The sequence below is a fragment of the Nomascus leucogenys genome, chromosome 4, assembly GCF_006542625.1.
Source record: "Nomascus leucogenys isolate Asia chromosome 4, Asia_NLE_v1, whole genome shotgun sequence".
NCBI lineage: Eukaryota > Metazoa > Chordata > Mammalia > Primates > Hylobatidae > Nomascus > Nomascus leucogenys.
The window spans coordinates 82,726,117-82,750,124 of NC_044384.1; the positions used below are offsets into that span (position 1 = coordinate 82,726,117).

Genomic DNA, 24,008 nt, shown 5'->3' on the forward strand with positions numbered 1-24,008 from the left:
TCACACTAGTGCAAAATGTTGGTAATATGGGAAACTTTGTGGAAGGGATTATATGGGAACACTCTGTACTTTCTACTCATTATTTCTGTAAACCTAAAATTGCTATAAAAATTAAAGCCTATTAGTAAAAAATATTCTCGTAGTAAAGAAACACATATCGAGATGTTAATATTAGAAATAGGTGTGTTGTTAGGAATACTGTTGTTAGGAATTCATCACTGGAAATGAGAATAGGAAAAAATTATTGGGGGATCACTATGAAGAGCTATGAAATAGTTTGAAGCAGCAGACTAGATATGCACATGAAACTAGAGGTAGATCTCAAAAACTTAGTGGTGAATGACAAAAGGTTAGAAAGATTGGATACCTTTTATGCAAATTAAAATACCTGCATACCAAATGATATCACACTTTTTTTAGCTTGAACAAATAAAAACATTAATAATAAACACATGAGAAAGCCCTTTATGGTGAAAGATGACAATAGAAACAAATGGGGTAGACAGGAAGAGTTATACAAGCATGAAAGAGGCCTTGCCCAAATTAACGAAGATATTGCCTCATAAATAAGGAAAATTATTAACTGAAACCTTTTCGTTCATTAAAAGTACAGATGGTACAGAGTCTGGCTAGATATTTACCATCATTTTTCTTTTTAAAGGCCTACTGGAAGAAAGCATTTCTTGTAATTCAATGTAGTTACCATGGTGATTTACTTGGATGTGGCAAGTAATATACGCTAACTCCAGACCTGACCATAAAAGGTCCACTGTAGTCTTATACGCTCTTTCATAGAAATTAAAAGCCTGCAGTAAATGGACCTGGTTCTCTGAGCTACTGTCTGAAAGATGGGTGCCCTGTAGATTCCACCATATCTGACTAAAACATCAATGAGGATTATCCTTTCATTATGGTAACTGTTTAAGATTTTGGGCAGCTAACTCTCATGACTAATGTGGTAGGGCTAAGATGAAGATGGTGTTTGATGGAGATAAACAGAGAAGGTTCATGTGCATTTAAAAATTAATTAATTAATTTATTGAGACGGAGTCTTGCTCTGTCACTAGGCTGGAGTGCAGTGGTGCCATCTCGGCTCACTGCAACCTCCGCCTCCTGGGTTCAAGCCATTCTCCTTCCTCAGCCTCCCAAGTAGCTGGGACTACAGGCACCCATTACCATGCCCAGCTAGTTTTTTTTTTTTTTGTATTTTTAGTAGAGATAGGGTTTCACCATGTTGGCCAGGATGGTCTTGATCTCCTGACTTCGTGATCCTCCAGCCTCGGCCTCCCAAAGTGCTGGGATTACAGGCGTGAGCCACTGTGCCCGGCCTATTTTATTTCTTAAATTAACAAATAATAATTGTACATATTCATGGGATATATAGTGATGTTTCAATACTTATAATGTACAGTAATTAGAATGGGGTGATTAGCATACCTATCTTCTCAAAACATTTATCATTTCTTTGTGTTGGAAACATTAGATATCCTCCCTTGAGCTATTTGAAACTATATATTATTGTTAACTAAAGTAATCCTACAGTGGTATAGAACACTATGTGCACAGTTTGATTGGAAGAGGAAGGAGAAGAGGCAAAGAGAGCATCTAGAAGGAAAAAGTTGTGTCAGTCTTGATTTGGTTTAATGAACTTACATTAAGGTGAAAATGAATGCTAGTGAATAAAGAATGAAGGTACAGTTGTATACTGCAGTGCATAATGAATAAATCTGGGTAGCTTTGAAACCTGAAAAAGAAAGAAGTCAAGGTTGGAAAACTTGATTAATAAGGTAAGAGAATGCCAATGCCAGTCACAGTGATGTAAAATGGTGATCATATGGTGAGTTCCTGCTTTAGACAGAGTTTAATCTACTTGATATCACTGGTCTCTATCTACATTTCTTTTCTGAGTTACCCCTCCCACTTTCATAACTATGAAAATATTTATATGCTAATAAATTCTAAGGTATTGTCTGTAGCCTTGACCTCTTCTGTGACCCGAATATCCATTATATACAACTGTCTACCTGAAACTCCATATGCATGTCTAATAGGGAACTCCGACCCAGCAAGTCCAAAGCAGACATCTTGACTTTCTTCCCCAGATTTGCTTCCTTTCTAGTCTTTTCTCATCTTGTATAGTGGCATCAGAATTTACTTGTTTGCTCGGGCCAAAAGCCTATATCCCCTTGGATTCTTCTATTTCTCTTCCTAGCAGTTCCCCAGTAGTGGAAAATATTCTAAACTTATCAGCAACTCTTATTGTCTCCACCTCTAAAACATTTTACAAATCCAGCTCTATCTTACCATCTCCCTTGATATCTCTTTAATTTACATTCTTATGATCTTGCCTCTGTACTATTTCAACAGCCGTTTAAATGGTCCTTGCTACTACTCAGTGGAGGAGTAAGTCTTTAAAAAGGTTTTATTGTGGGTGGAGCCAAGATGGCCGAATAGGAACAGCTCCGGTCTCCAGCTCCCAGCCCCAGCGACACAGAAGACGGGTGATTTCTGCATTTCTGCTTGAGGTACTGGTTTCATCTCACTAGGGAGTGCCTAACAGTGGGTGCAGGACAGTCGGTGAAGCGCACTGTGCGCGAGCCGAAGCAGGGCGAGGCATTGACTCACTCGGGAAGCGCAAGGGATCAGGGAGTTCCCTTTCCTAGTCAAAGAAAGGGGAAGCAGACGGCACCTGGAATATCGGGTCAGTCCCACCCTAACTGCGCTTTTCCAACGGGCCTGGAAAACGGCACACTAGGAGATTGTGTCCCGCACCTGGCTCGGAGGGTCCTATGCCCACGGAGTCTCGCTAATTGCTAGCACAGCAGTCTGAGATCAAGCTGCGAGGCGGCAGCGAGGCTGGGGGAGGGGCGCCCGCCATTCCCCAGGCTTGCTTAGGTAAACAAAGCAGCCAGGAAGCTCGAACTGGGTGGAGCCCACCACAGCTCAAGGAGGCCTCCCTGCCTCTGTAGGCTCCACCTCTGGGGGCAGGGCACAGACAAACAAAAACTCTGCAAGAACTTCCACAGACTTAAATGTCCCTGTCTGACTGACAGCTTTGAAGAGAGTAGTGGTTCTCCCAGCATGCAGCTGGAGATCTGAGAACAGTCAGACTGCCTCCTAAAGTGGGTCCCTCACCCCTGAGCAGCCTAACTGGGAGGCACCCCCCCAGTAGGGACAGACTGACACCTCATTCAACCCGGTACCTCTCTGAGACAAAACTTTCAGAGGAACTATCAGACAGCTGAATTTGTGGTCTCACGAAAATCTGCTCTTCTGCAGCCACCGCTGCTGACACCCAGCCAAACAGGGTCTGGAGTGCACCTCTAGTAAACTCCAACAGACCTGCAGCTGAGGGTCCTGTCTGGTAGAAGGAAAACTAACAAACAGAAAGGACATCCACACCAAAAACCCATCTGTACATCACCATCATCAAAGACAAAAAGTAGATAAAACCACAAAGATGGGGAAAAAACAGACCAAAAAAACTGGAAACTCTAAAAAACAGAGCACCTCTCCTCCTCCAAAGGAACGCAGTTCCTCACCAGCAACGGAACAAAGCTGGATGGAGGATGACTTTGATGAGTTGAGAGAAGAAGGCTTCAGACGATCAAACTACTCTGAGCTACGAGAGGAAATTCAAAACAACAGCAAAGAAGTTAAAAACTTTGAAAAAAAATTAGAAGAATGGATAACTAGAATAACCAATGGAGAGAAGGGCTTCAAGGAGCCGATGGAGCTGAAAGCCAAGTTTTGAGAGCTACGCGAAGATTGCAGAAGCCTCAGTAGCAGATGTGATCAACTGGAAGAAAGAGTATCGCTGATGGAAGATGAAATGAATGAAATGAAAAGAGAAGGGAATTTTAGAGAAAAAAGGATAAAAAGAAATGAACAAAGCCTCCAAGAAATTTGGGACTATGTGAAAAGACCAAACCTACGTCTGATTGGTGTACCTGAAAATGATGGGGAGAATGGAACCAAGTTGGAAAACACTCTGCAAGATATTATCCAGGAGAACTTCCCCAATCTAGCAAGGCAGGCCAGCATTCAGATTCAGGAAATACAGAGAACGCCACAAAGATACTCCTCGAGAAGGGCAACTCCAAGACACATTATTGTCAGATTCACCAAAGTTGAAATGAAAGAAAAAATGTTAAGGGCAGCCAGAGAGAAAGGTCGGGTTACCCACAAAGGGAAGCCCATCAGACTAACAGCTGATCTCTCAGCAGAAACTCTACAAGCCAGAAGAGAGTGGGGGCTGATATTCAACATTCTTAAAGAAAAGAATTTTCAACCCAGAATCTCCTATCCCGCCAAACTAAGCTTCATAAGTGAAGGAGAAATAAAACACTTTACAGACAAGCAAACGCTGAGTGATTTTGTCACCACCAGGCCTGCCCTAAAAGAGCTCCTGAAGGAAGCACTAAACATGGAAAGGAACAACTGGTACCAGCCACTGCAAAAACATGCCAAATTGTAAAGACCATCGAGACTAGGAAGAAACTATAGCAACTAACGAGCAAAATAACCAACTAACATCATAATGACAGGATCAGATTCACACATAACAATATTAACGTTAAATGTAAATGGGCTAAATGCTCCATTCAAAAGACACAGACTGGCAAACTGGATAAGGAGTCAGGACCCATCAGTGTGCTGTATTCAGGAAACCCATCTCACATGCAGAGACACACATAGACTCAAAATAAAGGGATGGAGGAAGATCTATCAAGCAACTGGAAAACAAAAAAAGGCAGGGGTTGCAATCCTAGTCTCTGATAAAATAGACTTTAAACCAACAAAGATCAAAAGAGACAAAGAAGGCCATTACATAATGGTAAAGGGATCAATTCAACAAGAAGAGCTAACTATCCTAAATATATATGCACCCAACACAGGAGCACCCAGATTCATAAAGCAAGTCCTGAGTGACCTACTAAGGGACTTAAACTCCCACACAATAATAATGGGAGATTTTAACACCCCACTGTCAGCATTAGACAGATCAACGAGACAGAAAGTTAACAAGGATATCCAGGAATTGAACTCAGCTCTACATAAAGTGGACCTAATAGACATCTACAGAACTCTCCACCCCAAGTCAACAGAATATACATTTTTTTCAGCACCACACCACACCTATTCCAAAATTGACCACATAGTTGGAAGTAAAGCTCTCCTCAGCAAATGTAAAAGAACAGAAATTATAACAAACTGTCTCTCAGACCACAGTGCAATCAAACTAGAACTCGGGATTAAGAAACTCACTCAAAACCGCTCTACTACATGGAAACTGAACAACCTGCTCCTGAATGACTATTGGGTACATAATGAAATGAAGGCAGAAATAAAGATGTTCTTTGAAACCAACGAGAACAAAGACACAACATACCAGAATCTCTGGGACACATTCAAAGCAGTGTGTAGAGGGAAATTTATAGCACTAAATGCCCACAAGAGAAAGCAGGAAAGATCCAAAATTGACTCCCTAACATCACAATTAAAAGAACTAGAAAAGCAAGAGCAAACACATTCAAAAGCTAGCAGAAGGCTAGAAATAACTAAAATCAGAGCAGAACTGAAGGAAATAGAGACACAAAAAACCCTTCAAAAAATTAATGAATCCAGGAGCTGGTTTTTTGAAAAGATCAACAAAATTGATGGACCGCTAGCAAGACTAATAAAGAAGAAAAGAGAGAAGAATCAAATAGATGCAATAAAAAACGAAAAAGGGGATATCACCACCGATCCCACAGAAATACAATCTACCATCAGAGAATACTACAAACACCTCTATGCAAATAAACTAGAAAATCTAGAAGAAATGGATAAATTCCTCGACAAATACACCCTCCCAAGACTAAACCAGGAAGAAATTGAATCTCTGAATAGACCAATAACAGGTTCTGAAATTGTGGCAATAATCAATAGCTTACCAACCAAAAAGAGTCCAGGACCTGATGGATTCACAGCCGAATTCTACCAGAGGTACAAGGAGGAACTGGTACCATTCCTTCTGAAACTATTCCAATCGATAGAAAAAGAGGGAATCCTCCCTAACACATTTTATGAAGCCAGCATCGTCCTGATACCAAAACCTGGCAGAGACATAACCAAAAAAGAGAATTTCAGACCAATATCCTTGATGAACATTGATGCAAAAATCCTCAATAAAATACTGGCAAACCGAATCCAGCAGCACATCAAAAAGCTTATCCACCATGATCAAGTGGGCTTCATCCCTGGGATGCAAGGCTGGTTCAACATATGCAAATCAATAAATGTAATCCAACATATAAACAGAACCAAAGACAAAAACCACATGATTATCTCAATAGATGCAGAAAAGGCCTTTGACAAAATTCAACAACCCTTCATGCTAAAAACTCTCAATAAATTAGGTATTGATGGGACGTATCTCAAAATAATAAGAGCTATCTACGACAAACCCACAGCCAATATCATACTGAATGGGCAAAAACTGGAAGCATTCCCTCTGAAAACTGGCACAAGACAGGGATGCCCTCTCTCACCGCTCCTGTTCAACATAGTGCTGGAAGTTCTGGCCAGAGCAATCAGGCAGGAGAAGGAAATAAAAGGTATTCAATTAGGAAAAGAGGAAGTCAAATTGTCCCTGTTTGCAGATGACATGATTGTATATCTAGAAAACCCCATTGTCTCAGCCCAAAATCTCCTTAAGCTGATTAGCAACTTCAGCGAAGTCTCAGGATACAAAATTAATGTACAAAAATCACAAGCATTCTTGTACACCAATAACAGACAAACAGAGAGCCAAATCATGAGTGAACTCCCATTCACAATTGCTTCAAAGAGAATAAAATACCTAGGAATCCAACTTACAAGGGATGTGAAGGACCTCTTCAAGGAGAACTACAAACCACTGCTCAATGAAATAAAAGAGGATACAAACAAATGGAAGAACATTCCATGCTCATGGGTTGGAAGAATCAATATCGTGAAAATGGCCATACTGCCCAAGGTAATTTATAGATTCAATGCCATCCCCATCAAGCTACCAATGACTTTCTTCACAGACTTGGAAAAAACTACTTTAAAGTTCATATGGAACCAAAAAAGAGCCCGCATCGCCAAGTCAATCCTAAGCCAAAAGAACAAAGCTGGAGGCATCACCCTACCTGACTTTAAACTATACTACAAGGCTACAGTAACCAAAACAGCATGGTACTGGTACCACAACAGAGACATAGCTCAATGGAACAGAACAGAGCCCTCAGAAATGATGCCGCATAGCTACAACTATCTGATCTTTGACAAACCTGACAAAAACAAGAAATGGGGAAAGGATTCCCTATTTAATAAATGGTGCTGGGAAAACTGGCTAGCCATATGTAGAAAGCTGCAACTGGATCCCTTCCTTACACCTTATACAAAAATTAATTCAAGATGGATTAAAGACTTATATGTTAGACCTAAAACCATTAAAATCCTACAAGAAAACCTAGGCAATACCATTCAGGACATAGGCGTGGGCAAGGACTTCATGTCTAAAACACCAAAAGCAATGGCAACAAAAGCCAAAATTGACAAATGGGATCTAATTCAACTAAAGAGCTTCTGCACAGCAAAAGAAACTATCATCAGAATGAACAGGCAACCTACAGAATGGGAGAAAATTTTTGCAACCTACTCATCTGACAAAGGGCTAATATCCAGAATCTATAATGAACTCAAACAAATTTACAAGAAAAAAACAAACAACCCCATCAAAAAGTGGGCAGAGGACATGAACAGACACTTCTCAAAAGAAGACATTTATGCAGCCAGAAAACACATGAAGAAATGCTCATCATCACTGGCCATCAGAGAAATGCAAATCAAAACCACAGTGAGATACCATCTCACACCAGTTAGAATGGCCATCATTAAAAAATCAGGAAACAACAGGTGCTGGAGAGGATGTGGAGAAATAGGAACACTTTTACACTGTTGGTGGGACTGTAAACTAGTTCAACCATTGTGGAAGTCAGTGTGGCGATTCCTCAGGGATCTCGAACTAGAAATACCATTTGACCCAGCCATCCCATTACTGGGTATATACCCAAAGGATTATAAATCATGCTGCTATAAAGACACATGCACACGTATGTTTATTGCAGCACTATTCACAATAGCAAAGAGTTGGAACCAACCCAAATGTCCAACAACGATAGACTGGATTAAGAAAATGTGGCACATATACACCATGGAATACTATGCAGCCATAAAAAATGATGAGTTCGTGTCCTTTGTATGGACATGGATGAAACTGGAAAACATCATTCTCAGTAAACTATCACAAGGACAAAAAACCAAACACCGCATGTTCTCACTCATAGGTGGGAATTGAACAATGAGAACTCATGGACACAGGAAGGTGAACATCACACTCCGGGGACTGTTGTGGGGTGGGGGGAGGGGGGAGGGACAGCATTAGGAGATACACCTAATGCTAAATGACGAGTTAATGGGTGCAGGAAATCAACATGGCACATGGATACATATATAACAAACCTGCACATTGTGCACATGTACCCTAAAACCCTAAAGTATAATAAAAAAAAAAAAAAAAAAAAAGAAGTTTCACAAAAAAAAAAAAAGAATTTACTCATGTAACCAAACACCAACTGTTCCCCAATAACCTAAGGAAATAAATAAAATAAAATAATGTCTTAATTGAAAGGCAAAAAAAATAAATAAATAAATAAATAAATAAATAAAAAGGTTTTATTGTAAAATTCCCCTTAAAAATAAAGATTGAGAAATTTACTGAGAGTAACTTGGGTGAAGCCACCACCAGATAGGAGTCAAGGAAGAGATCTTTAAGGGGGTGAAATTTAAATTTGAGTAAATAGAAGGTGTGGGCTGAGCTATGTGCAGAAAAAAGAATATTATGGCCAGAAGGAACAGCAAATGTAAATGCTACATGATGGGAACCAGGTTGATGTCTTGAAGACTAGCAGAAAATGGAAGAAGGTAATAGATAAGGTGAGAAAGGGATACAGCAGCCAGATCTCAGAGCTGGCAAGATTTATGATAAGAAACTTAGATTTTATTCTAAGTGCAATGGAATACTATTGGGTGTCATCTAGGTCCTGGGGGGAAGAAAGACAGAAAAAACTTTCAAGCTTGAGAAGGCACAGATAATGAGATAAATTCAATGTATGGATTAACTGTGTGATATTAACAGGAGTCAAATACTAGCAGATGGTTCTTTTTAAAGAAGTGAGCAACATATTCTTAAAGGTTTTGTAACAGAACAAGATAGTTATTTGTTAGAAATGCAGAAATTCCTTCATTTGATAGGAGGTTGAACTTGATAAATTCTAGAGTTCCTTTACTATCTTCCAAAATATCCCTTTACTATTTTAGATCTGTTAGGGTCATCTTACAAATCTGAGCCATGGTTATTGAAATAAATTATTTTACAACTGGTCTCCTGGCTGCCACTATTAGCTCTTACTAACAGTCTTTTCAACTCAGCTGTCACAAACCCAATCATTGTTATATCCCTTATTAAACATTTCATTGAAGTTTATTTTTCATTAAAAAATTTATTTTATTTTATTTTATTTTATTATTATTATACTTTAAGTTTTAGGGTACATGTGCACAATGTGCAGGTTTGTTACATATGTATACATGTGCCATGTTGGTGTGCTGCACCCATTAACTCATCGTTTAGCATTAGGTATATCTCCTTTTTATTACACTTTAAGTTCTGGGGTACCTGTGCAGAACGTGCAGTTTTGTTACATAGATATACAAGTGCCATGGTGGTTTGCTGCACCCATCAACTTGTCATCTACATTAGGTATTTCTCCTAATGCTACTCCTCCCCTAGCCCTGCACTCCCCAACAGGCCCTGGTGTGTGATATTCCCCTCCCTGTGTCCATGTGTTCTCATTGTTCAACTCCCACTTCTGAGTGAGAACATGCAGTGTTTTGTTTTCTGTTCCTGTGTTAGTTTGCTGAGAATGATGGCTTCCAGCTTCATCCATGTCCCTGCAAAGGACATGAACTCATCCTTTTTTATGGCTGCATAGTATGCCATGGTGCTACATTTTCTTAATCAAGTCTATCATTGATGGACATTTGGGTTGGTTCCAAGTCTTTGCTATTGTGAATAGTGCTGCAATAAACATACATGTTCATGTGTCTTTATAGTAGCATGATTTATAATCCTTTGGGTATATACCCAGTAGTAGGATTGTGGGTGAAATAATATTTCTGGTTCTAGATCCTTGAGGAATCGCCACACTGTCTTCCACAATGGTTGAACTAATTTACACTCCCACCAACAGGGTAAAAGTGTTCCTATTTCTCCACATGCTCTCCAGCATCTGTTGTTTCCTGACTTTTTAAATGATTGCCATTCTAACTGGCATGAGATGGTATCTCATTGCGGTTTTGATTTGCATTTCTCTGATGACCAGTGATGATGAGCATTTTTTCATATGTTGGTTGGCTGCATAAATATCTTCTTTTGAGAAGTGTCTGTTCATATCCTTTGCCCACTTTTTGATGGGGTCGTTTGTTTTTTTTTCTTGTAAATTTGTTTAAGTTCTTTTTAGATTCTGGATATTAGCCCTTTGTCAGATGGATAGATTGCAAAAATTTTCTCCCATTCTGTATGTTTCCTGTTCACTCTGATGATAGTTTCTTTTGCTGTGCAGAACTCTTTAGTTTAATTAGATCCCATTTGTCTATTTTGGCTTTTGTTGCCATTGCTTTGGTGTTTTAGACATGAAGTCTTTACCCGTGCCTAGGACCTGAATGGTATTGCCTAGGTTTTCTTCTAGGATTTTTATGGTTTTTAGGTCTTACTTTTAAGTCTTTAATCCATCTTGAAGTAATTTTTGTATAAGGTGTAAAGAAGAGGTCCAGTTTTAATTTTCTGCATATGGCTAGCCTGTTTTCCCAATACCACTTATTAAATAGGGAATCCTTTCCCCATTTCTTGTTTTTGTCAGGTTTGTCAAAGATCAGATGATTGTAGATGTGTGGTGTTATTTCTGAGGCCCCTATTCTGTTCCATTGGTCTATATATCTGTTTTGGTACCAGTACCATGCCGTTTTGATTACTGTAGCCTTGTAGAATAATTTGAAGTCAGGTAGTGTGTTGCCTCCAGCTTTATTCTTTTTGCTTAGGATTTTCTTAGCTATATGGGGTCTTTTTTGGTTCCATATGAAGCTTGAAGCAGTTTTTTCCAATTCTGTGAAGAAAGTCAGTGGTAGCTTGATGGGGATAGCATTGAATGTATAAATTACTTTGGGAAGTATGGCAATTTTCACAGTATTGATTCTTTTTATCCATGAGCATGGAATGTTTTTCCACTTGTTTGTGTCCTCCTTATTTCTTTGAGCAGTGGTTCTCCTTGAAGAAGTCCATCAGATCCCTTGTAAGTTGTATTCCTAGGTATTTTATTCTCTTAGTAGCAATTGTGAATGGGAGTTCACTCAGGATTTGGCTCTCAGTTTGTCTGTTATTGGTGTATAGGAATCCTTGTGATTTTTAAAAATTATACTTTAAGTTCTAGGGTACATGTGCACAATGTGCAGGTTTGTTACATATGTATACATGTGCCATGTTGGTTTGCTGCACCCATCAAGTCATCATTTACATTAGGTATTTCTCGTAATGCTATCATTGCCCCAGACCCCCACTCCCCGGCAGGCTCTGGTGTGTGATATTCCCCACCCTGTGTCCATGTGTTCTCGTTCAACTCCCACCTATAAGTGAGAACATGCAGGTTTGGCTTTTGGTCCTTGTGATAGTTTGCTTAGAATGATGGTTTCCAGCTTCATTCAAGTCCCTGCAAAGGACATGAACTTATCCTTTTTTATGGCTGCATGGTATTCCATGGTGTATATATGCCACATTTTCTTAATCCAGTCTATCATTGGTGGACATTTGGGTTGGTTCCAAGTCTTTGCTATTGTGAATAGTGCCACAATAAACATACGTGTGCATGTGTCTTTATAATAGCATGATTTATAATCCTTTGGGTATATACCCAGGAATGCGATTGCTGGGTCAAATGGTACTTATAGTTCTAGAACCTTGAGGAATCACCACACTGTCTTCCACAATGGTAGAATTAATTTACACTCCCACCAACAGTGTAAAAGTGTTCCTATTTCTCCACATCCTCTCCAGCACCTGTTGTTTCCTGACTTTTTAATCATTGCCATTCTAACTGGTGTGAGATGGTATCTCTTTGTGGTTTTGATTTGCATTTCTCTGATGACTAGTGATGATGAACATTTTTTCATGTGTCTGTTGGCTGCATAAATGTCTTCTTTTGAGAAATGTCTGTTCATATCCTTTGCCTACTTTTTGATTTTTTTTCGTAAATTTGTTTAAGTTCTTTTTAGATTCTGGATATTAGCCGTTTGTCAGATGGATAGACTGCAAATATTTTCTCCCATTCTATAGGTTGCCTGTTCACTCTGATGATAGTTACTTTTGCTGTGCAGAAGCTCTTTAGTTTAATTAGTGTGGGTGGCAAGCCACCCAGGCACTGAGGCAAAAGACTGAGGGCACGAGCTGTTCCAGTATAATAAAGAAAATATATAAAATAAGAATAGTTATACTAGATATAGATCATAGATATGATTATATATGAATATTATTAATCATTTGTAGCAATTACTCTTTATTCCAATATTATAATAATCTTTGCTCTACAATTATAACTTAGGAGAAATCAGGCCATACAGAGCTAGGAACTGAAGGATCACAGTGAGAAGTGACCAGAAGACAAGAGTGTGAGCCTTCTGTTATGCCTGGACAGGGCCAACAGAGGGCTCCTTGGTCTAGTGGCAATGCCAGCGCCTGGGAAGACACCTGTTACTTAGTGGACCTTGGTCTAGTGGTAGCGTCAGTGCCTAGGAAAAGCACCTGCTACTTAGCAGATCAAGAAAGGGATTCTCCCTTTCCCTGGGGGAATTAGAGAATACTCTTCTCCACCACCTCTTGTGGAGGGCCTGACATCAGTCAGGCCCACCTGCAGTTATCCAGAGGCCTAACCATCTCCCTGTGATACTGTGTTTCAGCAGTCATGCTCCTGGTCTACTTTCATGTTCCATCCTGCACACCTGGCTCTGCCTTCTAGATAGCAGTAGCAGAATTAGTGAAAGTATTAAAAGTCTCTGAAATACAGAAATAATGGTGTAAACTCTCTCCTCTCTCTCTCTCTCTCTCTCTCTCTCTCTGTCTGCCTCAGCTGCCAAACTGGGAAGGGCCCCCTGTCCAGTGGACACATGACCCACGTGACCTTACCTATCATTGGAGATGGCTCACAGTCCTTACCCTGCCCCCCTTGTCTTGTATCCAACAAATAACAGCACAGGCTGGCATTCGGGGCCACCACCAATCTCCATGTCTTGGTGGTAGTGGTCCCCCAGGCCCAGCTGTCTTTTCTTTTACCTCTTTGTCTTGTGTCTTTATATCTACGATCTCTCATCTCTGTACATGGGGAGAAAAACCCACAGACCCTGTAGGGCTGGTCCCTACAAATTAAATCCCATTTGTCTATTTTGGCTTTTGTTGCCATTGCTTTTGGTGTTTTAGTCATGAAGTCTTTGCTCATGCCTAAGTCCTGAATGGTACTGCCTAGATTTTCTTCTAGGGTGTATTTGTCCAGGAATGTATCCATTTCTTCTAGGGTTTTATGGTGTTAGGTCTTACATTAAGTCTTTAATCCATCTTGAGTTAATTTTTGTATAAGATGTAAGGAAGGAATCCAGTTTCAGTGTCCTTGTGGATGACGTGCTTCAGTGACAGCCATGGTTGAGTGCCTCCTTCAGAAGGAGCTCTGCCAGGACACAGGAACCCCCAAACATCTCATCCTCAAGCAAAGTCATCCTAGGTTCTTTTTTTTTCTTTCTTTTTTTTTTTTCAGACAGTGTCTCGCTTTGTTGCCCAGGCCAGAGTACAGTGGCATGATCTCAGCTCACTGCAACCTCTGCCTTCTGGGTTCAGGTGATTCACACACCTCAGCCTCCTGAATAGCTGGGAGCTATATAGGTGCCAGCCACCATGCCAGGCTAATATTTGTATTTTTAGTAGAGATGGGGTTTCACAATATTGGCCAGGCTGGTCTCAAACTCCTTACCCCAAGTGATTCACCCACCTTGGCTTCCCAAAGTGTTGGGATTATGGGCATGAGCCACCGTGCCCAGTCCATTCTAGGTTCTTAATTTATTTATATGAATATACCACAATCTATTAGAGTAGATCAGTAGATAAATACAATCTATTTTGTATAACCCTTATGTGGTTATGCAAATGACCTTTTAAAACTATTTAACAAGGATCAGCATCCAGGTTAGAGGTACAATGTCTTCCCATCCTGTGAGTGCCACAGTGCTGCACAACCATCAGATTTTATAATGATGACTACCCACTGCACATGAGCACTTATGCTGCAGGTATGAAATGATGGCCAGTCTAAAAGTGCCTGCAATAATTTATCTCACAGGGTCTAGGTGGTTCAGAACATTTTCAAGGCCAATAATGCTGTTTCACAAATTTGCACTTTCAGACACGAAGCACCTCCTGCCTCAAACACCCTTCCTCTCCCTGTATTGAACTAACTCCTACAAGTAAACCTCAAATCCTGTAATCTACTCTAAAAATCCCTTCCTGAAACTTCTTTGAATCTGATTTGGATGTCTTTTTCTGTCCTCTTTTATTCAGTACAATGAATAGACTTTTAATACCCAAGTATCATTTCTAATTCAAATAAGCATTCTTAATCAGCTGTAGCTTCCTGGAGTCAGAAAGAGAGATCAGCACATAGCACAGTGCAAAGTATACAGTTAGAGCTCAGTAAATATTTCTAAAATAAAGGAATGAATATATCATCTGATAAACAGCCCCAAAGAAAGTGAGATGACACTCACCTGTCTGAAAGATGGCCATATATTAGACCTCCCAGCAGTGACCCAACCATAAATAGGGATTGAACCATTGATTTTTGTGACTGAGATTCACATACCAGGTCCCACTGGAAGAGAAAGAAAGCAGTACAGCAGAGCTTGACAAGAGTTTCAACTCTTTAGTAGAAACTGACTCCAAACTCCTACATATGGTGTACACGATCCTCTACTAGGCAGGTCCTGCCTTCCTCTCCAGATTCATCTGCAGATAGTCTTTTCTGGTAGCTCATATTCTAAAAATACTAAACTTATTTCAACTTTTCAAATGCATCTGTCTTTCTCTCACCTCCTAACCTTCCAAAATATATATCCATGTGTCTACATGTCTTTATTCCTTTTCCTCTCAGACCACTAAGTTCCTTTAATGCATTACCTTATACACATTTTTTTGGGTATTATAATTAAAAGCACATAAAAAACAATTAAAGACTTCAGGTACAAAAATTTTAAAAATATATAAAACTCCCACAATCTTTCTAAGAAGGCTTCCATCATCATGTAGGTAACATATGAGCTCTGCCTTTGACTTCACTTAGCAGTCTATAATTCAACTACTACAGTAAGTCTCATCTTTGTCCACACATTGAGTCACCTGAACAGCTTTAAAAATACTGATGCCTGGATCCTGTGCCCAGAGGTTCTGATTTACTTGCTCTGGGTATCAGTTTTTTAAGTATTGAGAATCACTCAAAACTGGGGTGACCTAGCATAACATTTGCCTAACAGCATTTCAAATACTTTAAAAATTATAGGTCTTTCTCCCTAGATTAAATGACATAATAACAGGTTTATGTTTAGTTTGTTTAATTAATTCACTTAATATTAGGTTGGTGCAAACGTAATTGTGATTTTTGCATTGTTGGAATTTGCCATTTGATATTGGAATACATTCTTAATGTGGTTATGTTATCAGTCATTGCAATGGATATTTCTCGCTTTATTTTTTTGCTAATGACTTATTACTTGCTGTTTATTTTATGTTTATTTTGACTATGGAAATGATGTTAGACAAAAAGCAAATCCGACTGATTTTCCTATTTGAGTTCAAAATGGGCTGTAAAGCAGTGGAGACAACTTGCAACATCAACAACGCATTTGACCCAGAAACTGCTAATGAACATACAGTGCAGTGGTGGTTCAAGAAGTTTTGCAAAGGAGACGAGAGCCTTGAAGATGAGGAGTGTAGTGGCCGGCCATCGGAAGTCAACAACGACCAATTGAGAGAAATCATCAAAGCTGATCCTCTTACAACTACACAAGAAGTTGCCAAAGAACTCAGCATTGACCATTCTACAGTCATTTGGCATTTGGGACAAATTGGAAAGGTGAAAAAGCTTGATAAGTGGGTGCCTCATGAGCTGACTGCAAATAGAAAACTTCATTGTTTTGAAGTGTCATCTTCTTATTCTACACAGCAACAAACCATTCCTTGATCAGATTGTAATGTGTGATGAAAAGTAGATTTTATATGACAACTGACAATGACCAGCTCAGTGACTGGATTGAGAAGCAGCTCCAAAGCACTTTCCAAAGCCAAACTTGCACCAAAAAAAAGGTCATGGTCACTGGTGGTCTGCTGCTGGTCTGATCCACTACAGCTTTCTGAATCCCAGTGAAACCATTACAGCTGAGAAGTATGCTCAGCACATCGATGAGATGCACTGAAAACTGCAACACCTGCAACTAGCACTGGCCAATAAAAAGGGCCCAGTTCTTCTCAATGACAACATCCAACTGCACATCATACAACCAATGCTTCAAAAGTTGAACAAATTCGGCTACGAAGTTGTGCCTTATCCACCATATTCACCTGACCTCTTGCCAACTGACTCCCACTTGTTCAAACATCTCAACAACTATTTTGAGGCTAATTTGAGTAATAATAAAACTCCGGTCTCCTGCACAGCTGGCTCTGCATGAATTATTCTTTCTTGATTGCAATTCCCCTGTCTTGATGAATAGGCTCTGTCTAGGCAGTGGACAAGGTGACTCACCCTTGGGTGGTTGCAAATTTGGGAGCTCATCTGGGATTGCCCTTGTGGCTACCTGCCCATGGTTCAGTGGCCCCCCTTCAGCAATGGATCCAGAAGCCAACCCAAGTGGTCGCCTAGTTCTCTTGGACTGGTGGCTGACTCTGGTACTCTCTCTACTGGTGGGGAGCTGCCAATCCAATGTACATGGGTTTAATTGCAATGGAGAAATAGTCATGGAGAGATGTCCCTTAACTGTAGCTCTATCAGAGGGTGTCTGTCTGTAGCCCCAATGTGGTGTGTCTGCATTGGTGAGTATCCTAGACACTGCCAACACCTCCTTCCTTCTCTCGATGGATTCTGTAGCTCTATGGTGGGGTGTCTGTAGCCCCATTGCAGGGTGTCTGTTTGTAGCTCCACCATGGGGTATCTGTGTCTGTAGCTCCATTGCAGGGTGTCTGTTTGGCTCCTGAGGGGGTCTCAGCTGGTTCTTTCTAACTAGTAGGAAGAGTCCTGGTTTGGGAGGCTTCTCCTCAATCAGGAAGATTTCAAGGAGGTTTCTCAGATGGAGAATAGGAGGATAGTTTGGAAGGGATAATCTTGAAGTTCTTGGCTAGGGATCTGGTTTGGAAGGCCTTCTGTCCATCTCATCTTTGTGTGTGTTTGTATATGTGAAAGGGATCTCAGAAGGGGTTGTTGGTGGAAGTCCAGTAGCCCTAACTCAGAGAACCCTCCTTATTTGTCTGGTTATATTTGATGAGCCCTAAAAAAGGCTCAACAGACCTGTCTCTCAGGGTAACTATCTGTTCTTTGCCTTGCCCAGAGACCCCATTGTGAATTACATTTGCAGGTCATCTCTCCCCACCTGGAGTGGATCAAAGACAACAGGGACCAACAGGAAAAAAGTTTGAGCTTTGCCAGGCTGATATTGGGTGCTGAATGAGGGGACTAATGTCTGTTTTGTATGTGTATTTTGCTGGAATGGAAAATGTTAATTCAGTTCCCCATGCAGCCCATTGGGCAGCATCTTGCAAATTAAGAATATTGTCTATGGTTCCATAAAACAGGAAAGGGTGATTTCCTCTTTTAAAGTGGTGTGAACCCCACAGCTATAGCACAAGTGAGCAGGATCATCAGAAGCCACTCCATTCTTCTGGAAGCTGCAGAGAAAGGGAACCTGGAAACCTGATATGCCAGCAAAAAGGGTAAGAAATTCTTACTGGTCAAGTTTCTGGTCTCTCTCAGTCTTTCTCTGTCTTGGTAAATAGTAAACTATCTGTCTCATCTGCAAGGGTTTGATTAATAAAAAAAGGATTTGTGAGACTAATCTTAGGCTGTAGCATATCTGGTATAGTTTGTGCCAAGAATTTGTCTTTCTGTGTTCTGTAATGGAGAGAGGGGTATCACAGGATAGAACGTGGGTTTAGGACCTCTATAAGCCTGCTTTTCAAGCCAGCTCAGCAGGCTGGTCAGTTACAAACTTTGCTATGGGTCCCTGAAGCCAATACTGTATGAAATTTCTGTCTTGTTTTGTGTCCTTAAGAGCTCAACCTTGTGACCATGCGGGGATACTTTCTTTTTGTTTCCACCATCCAGAGGACAGGAATTTGGGGGTTCATGCCATAGTCCTACAATTTTTTCCTGACCAGTTAAAAGCTTTGCAAGCTTGAAATTGGCTTCTGAGGCTGGGCGCAGTGGCTCATGCCTGTAATCCCAGCACTTTCGGAGGCTGAGGCAGGCAGATCATGAGGTCAGGAGATTGAGACCATCCTGGCTAACACAGTGAAACCCCATCTCTACTAAAAATACAAAAAATTAGCCAGGCATGGTGGCAGGTGCCTGTAGTTCCAGCTACTTGGGAGGCTGAGGCAGGAGAATGGCGGGAACCCAGGAGGCGGAGCTTGCAGTGAGCCGAGATCGCACCACTGCACTCCAGCCTGGGCAACAGAGCGAGACTCTGTCTCAAAAAAAAAAAAAAAGAAAAAAAAAGAAATTGGCTTCTGTAGGCTGTAGGCTCCTTCTGGGAAAAGCAATAGAAACTGCTCAATGCTGTATAGCTCAATAGCTAAGGCTTTATCTTTTGATAGTGGTGGCCTGGGTTCAATTGTTGGCTTCTGGAATGATTCCTTCCTGGTCTGTTATTTGTGTAACTTTGCCATTTAATAAGGTTTTTTTCCCCCATGGATAGCTTTTGATTTCCTCTGTTGAATTTTCTTTTCTCTGAACTACCTTGTAGAGATTCTAAATCTTGTAAAAAGAAACTGCCTATCATGTCTTTAAAGCACCTAGGAGGTTACCTTTGGCAAAGTTCAGAAATATTGGCTGCTTGGGTAATAAGAGATCTGAAAGGATTTTTTGAAAGAGCACTGTGGTTAAAAGTCAGCTTAATTAAAAGTGGATAAACAAGCTATAGACATATTTAAAAGGCCTTTATGTTTTCCTCTTCTTGGAACTTTTTTTTCTGGAAAAAGCTTTTTTCTTCTCAGTCAACTAAAATATTTTTCTCCATTTTTTTTTGTCTTGCCACTCTTAATGCACACACGAGGGTCCCTAAGATAATTTCTGGTAGCCTGGGACTTCTTGGGAAAAACAGAAGGTGCCACAGACCCCGTTTTGGAGAAAAGCTCTGTTTTCCTCATGAAACCCCAGGAATTAAAAGCAGATAGATCCCTCTCAAAAGGCTCTGTTCTGTTTCGTGTTGTGTTATCTGACAGTTTTGAGTTTTAGGGGTATTAGAAATTACTTTTCATTATGAAAGAGCTTGGTGTGTAATAACTAGGTAGGAAATATACCTTAGGGGATGGCTAATAGTAGTTATGGAGGAACACTTGACTCTGCACACCTGGATCAGAGAGGCGTGCTCTTGGCTACCTGGAATATATGGAAACATCCCCAACCCCCACTGAGAAATGAGACTCTCATGGGGGATGGTCTGATTATAAAATGGGCTGATTGGCTGGGTTGCCTTGCAATGAAATGCACAGTCGGTAAAAGCACCGCACTGTCTTCTCCCAAAGTATTTCCCTCCTTTTAGGGATCTGATCCAGGATCCAGTATAAAATGGCACCCCTAATTTTGGGGATCTGTCTTTACCTTCAGCTGTGATTAGGCCCTAGAAATGCATGCTCTCCTGGCCCTTTTCCTCCAAGGGCTCTACCCTGAAGCCAGTAATCCAATTAAGAAACTGGCAAATGAAAAATCTTACAAGTGCTGAATCTTCTGTTTGTCTGTATTTATATGTTTTTTTTGTGTGTGTGATATTTATATGTAAAAGAGCTCTGATTAATTAGCTTAGAAAAATAAGAGCTTAATATTTTGTCAGAAAAATAGAAACTTTAATGACTTTTTGTTCACATGTCTTTAGTAATCTTTTGGAAATAAAGACAGTTTTTTTTTTCTTTTGAGACGGAGTCTTGCTCTGTCACCAGACTGGAGTGCAGTGGCGCAATCTCAGCTCACTGCAACTGCTGCATTCCGGGTTCAAGCAATTCTCCTGCCTCAGCATCCTGAGTAGCTGGGACTACAGGCACACGCCACCATGCCCAGCTAATTTTTGTATTTTTAGTAGAGATGGAGTTTCACCATGTTGGCCAGGATGGTCTCAATCTCTTGACCTCATGATCTGCCCTCCTCGGCCTCCCAAAGTGCTGGGACTACAGGCATGAGCCACCATATCTGGGAATAAAGACAGTTTTAAAGATTATTGGTAAAACAAAATGTCTTGAAAATGTAGACATTTGATCTAAATTAAGGCCAGATATCAGATCTGCTAAATGCCTTAAGGTCAAAGTGTTTCCTTGACCTTTGAAAATCATTCAATTTACCTACTTTGGAGCATTAGATTATAGATGAGGCTTGGGGACACATGAAGAGCCTTGCGCTTAGCTATGCAGAAAAGAGTTAGGTCTTATCTTCACTTCTATCTGATGTCCTAGGCTCCACCCCAGTACATAATTAAAATTGCTTACTTATCAGGTTTTTCACTAAAAAACAAAAGTAGCAAAGAGTTAACATTGGAACATGAAGTTCAGATTACTGGAGAAACAGTTTGACATACAAGGTGTGTAGGGAATGTGTTTTTGGTAAAAGTTTATAAGAAGACATAAGAATATGGCTTTTGTTAAAGGGAATGTAATTTTTTCTAGTTTGGAGGGGTTTTTAAAGATTGTCTTAAACTAAAAGAGTAATAAGACAAAACTGAAAGTTTAAGCAAAGTGAAAAGGTTTTGTAAAGGGTTAATCTTATAAAAAATTCTGTGGGTATAAACAAGTTGGCTAAGACTTAAAAGAAATTATTTAGCTTTTTCCAATAGGTTAGAACATTAAAATCATACTGATGTGGGGCCAGAATCTGGGTGCATGTGTCCAAATAACAGGGTTTTCTTAGAAAATTGAGGTGCTGTTTGATGGAAAATTGTAAAGGGTTCTAAAAAGTTTATAAAAATCTTACCTTATGGTCAAACTAATTAAAACTAGATAGCAATGTAAAATTTTATTCTAAAAAACAAACTTTAACATTAAAGATGCACTAATGCAAACATGAAATTTGGTTTTCTCTTTTGAAGACAATTTTTATGTAATGTTAAAAGGTAATGAAAGAGTTTTGTTTTCTCCTTTGAGTAAATGGCAGGAAAAAAAAGGAGGAGAGGGAGGAGACAGATTCAGTTGGCCTCATGCTATCTTTTTTGGGTTTTGTTTGGAAAACTAAGCCTCCTCTATCAGAGTAAAGGATACAATTGGAGAAACTGGTCATTTTACCAAGGCTTTGACTGGAATGGCATGCTTCTTGTAAAGAATCAAAGTTGACTTATGGAGCCAATTAAAACCCTTTGGGGAATCTGGCCTCATACCTTGTCCACACAGAGTCCCTGTACAAGGTTCCTGACCTGTGTTAAGTAAAGAATGTCACTTTCTAACAGGCCCAGGAACCCTGAGTTATCTCAAGGAGAGGACTTTGCTCAACTCATAGGTATTTGAGAGTACAAACCCGTGGCTGGGCTCGGCTTTTAAAAAGCCTTATCTGAGATTCTTCATGGAACAGAGTTTCATCAAAGCCAATTAAAAAAGCCTAAGTGAAAAATAGTTATTCTTGCTGCACTTTATGCAAATAATCAGGCCAAGTACAGTGAGACTAAAGTTTGTTTTGTAAACTGTAAGTCAGTTCTATCATAATTTGTTTTTAATAAAAATAGGGACTGGAGAGAGAAAAATTATGCTTCAAAAGAAAAACTATATTACACTTTTGTTAGCTGTTCTTGATTTTTTTTTCTGCAGGTTAGACTAAATTCTAAATTATTTGTGGGTTAGAAGGTCCCAAACAAATGTTTTCAAATCTTTGCTTTTAAAATTGGGAATTGTACTCCTCATCCTAGGACTCATTATTTACCTTATAGCATGCTCTTCATTTAAATACTATACTAAAACTATAGATGAGAGTACTAATATTTTTGCCACGCAAGCCTTGGAAGCCCATCCAGGCCTGCATGAATACACTCAGCTGCAAAGCAGTTCCACTCTTCTCACCTTGGGGTTCACTCCCATTCTCATTATGTCCCCTGTCAGCAGGAAGAAGCTGGAGTGATAGATGGCCTTTTCCCATCTTCATAGCCTACACCTTAAGATTAAGGTGTTATAAAACCCAAAGGGAGGGATTGAAACTGCCTTTGCAAATTTATGACTGAGACAGTGAAAGAGATCTAACTTAACGGACTCCATCTTGCTTCTAACCTCCAAGCTGTCCTTGTGCATTCCTGGGCATAGGTTGAACTAACTTTGGGAGAAACTTAGCTTGTAGTTTATAGTTTAAACAAAGACAGGCTTTCCCAAAGCAGACCTCCTTCTTGCCTGGGGACTAGATTAACATTAGCCACAGGATTAGAAATTATGGTTTAATAGTCATGCTGCTGGAGGCCACAAGATTCTGACCCTCCCTAAACTGCTCCTAAGATCAGTGCTTGAGATATTTTGCAGACCCGGCACTTGATGGATCAGCTGTCACCACCCAGATTGATAAACTGGCTCATCTGATCTTGTGGTCCCCATTCAGGAAGTGATTCAGCACAAGAAGGCAGCTTTGACTCCCTGTGAATTCAGCCCTGACCAGTCAGCACTCTTGGCTCACTGGCTCCCCTCAACCCACCAAGTTATCCTTAAAAACTCTGCTCCCCGAATGCTCAGGGAGACTAATTTGAGTAGTAATAAAACTCTGGCCTCCCTCAAAAAACAAAAAACAAAAAACAACCAAAACTAAGTATCTCGACAACATTTTGTAGGAAAAACACTTTCACAACCAGCAGAATGCAGAAAAATTTGTCAAATCCCAAAGCATAGATGTTTATATTACAGAATTAACAAACTTATTTCTCATTGGTGAAAATGTGTTGATTGTAATGGTTCCTGTTTTGATTAATAAAGATGTGTTTGAGCCTAGTTATAATGATTTAAAATTCATGGTCTAATACCACAATTACTTTTACACCAATGGAATACTAATACACTTGGCTGTATTGTAGAGTATTAATAGATAATCAGTTGCTGCCACCTGCTAAAGGAATGAAGAACGAGCTGACTACAGGTCCCATCTAAGGACTAAAGGTATAAAGCAAGTCAATTTTTTGTGTTAACCTCAAACACTTTAATCATATAAACAGAAGATTTACATGGGGCCTTTTACCTCAGTCACTATGGTGGAGAGGAAAGAGCTTCTGTTGTACACCCAGCCATCCACACAGGGCTCCGTGTCTGGCTCATTTGTGTTGGGGAAGGTCCCATTCAGGTGAAGGAGCTGCCACTGGGGATGGATAAAGCGCTGACACTTCTGTGGCCTCAGGTTTGAGTCCAGTGGGATGGAGATTCTCAGGAGGTCATCCTTGCTGAGGGTCCCAGTATCATTGTCAGACACAGTGTCATTGTCCAGGAGGGAGACCCAGCAGCGATGACCAGGGGTGAATGCAGTGAAGTTCTCCAACACAATATTAGGGAACAGCAGGATGTTGGTGATGCAAAAGAAAGCCATCAGACAAATCTGGAATCTCCCCACACCACCCACTTGATCCAGGAGCACATCAAAGCCCAT

General features: G+C 40.2%; 1 protein-coding gene across 1 annotated transcript in view; it reads right to left on the bottom strand.

The window, feature by feature from the left end:
* SLC22A24 (solute carrier family 22 member 24) overlaps positions 1-24,008 on the bottom strand; it is a 68,547-nt gene extending 44,539 nt beyond the window's left edge. The window contains exons 1-2 of the mRNA XM_030810142.1: positions 23,607-24,008; positions 14,929-15,032 (exon numbers count right to left, since the gene is read on the bottom strand). Of these exons, the coding sequence (XP_030666002.1) occupies positions 14,929-15,032; positions 23,607-24,008 (506 nt within the window). The remainder of the gene's footprint in view (positions 1-14,928; positions 15,033-23,606) is intronic.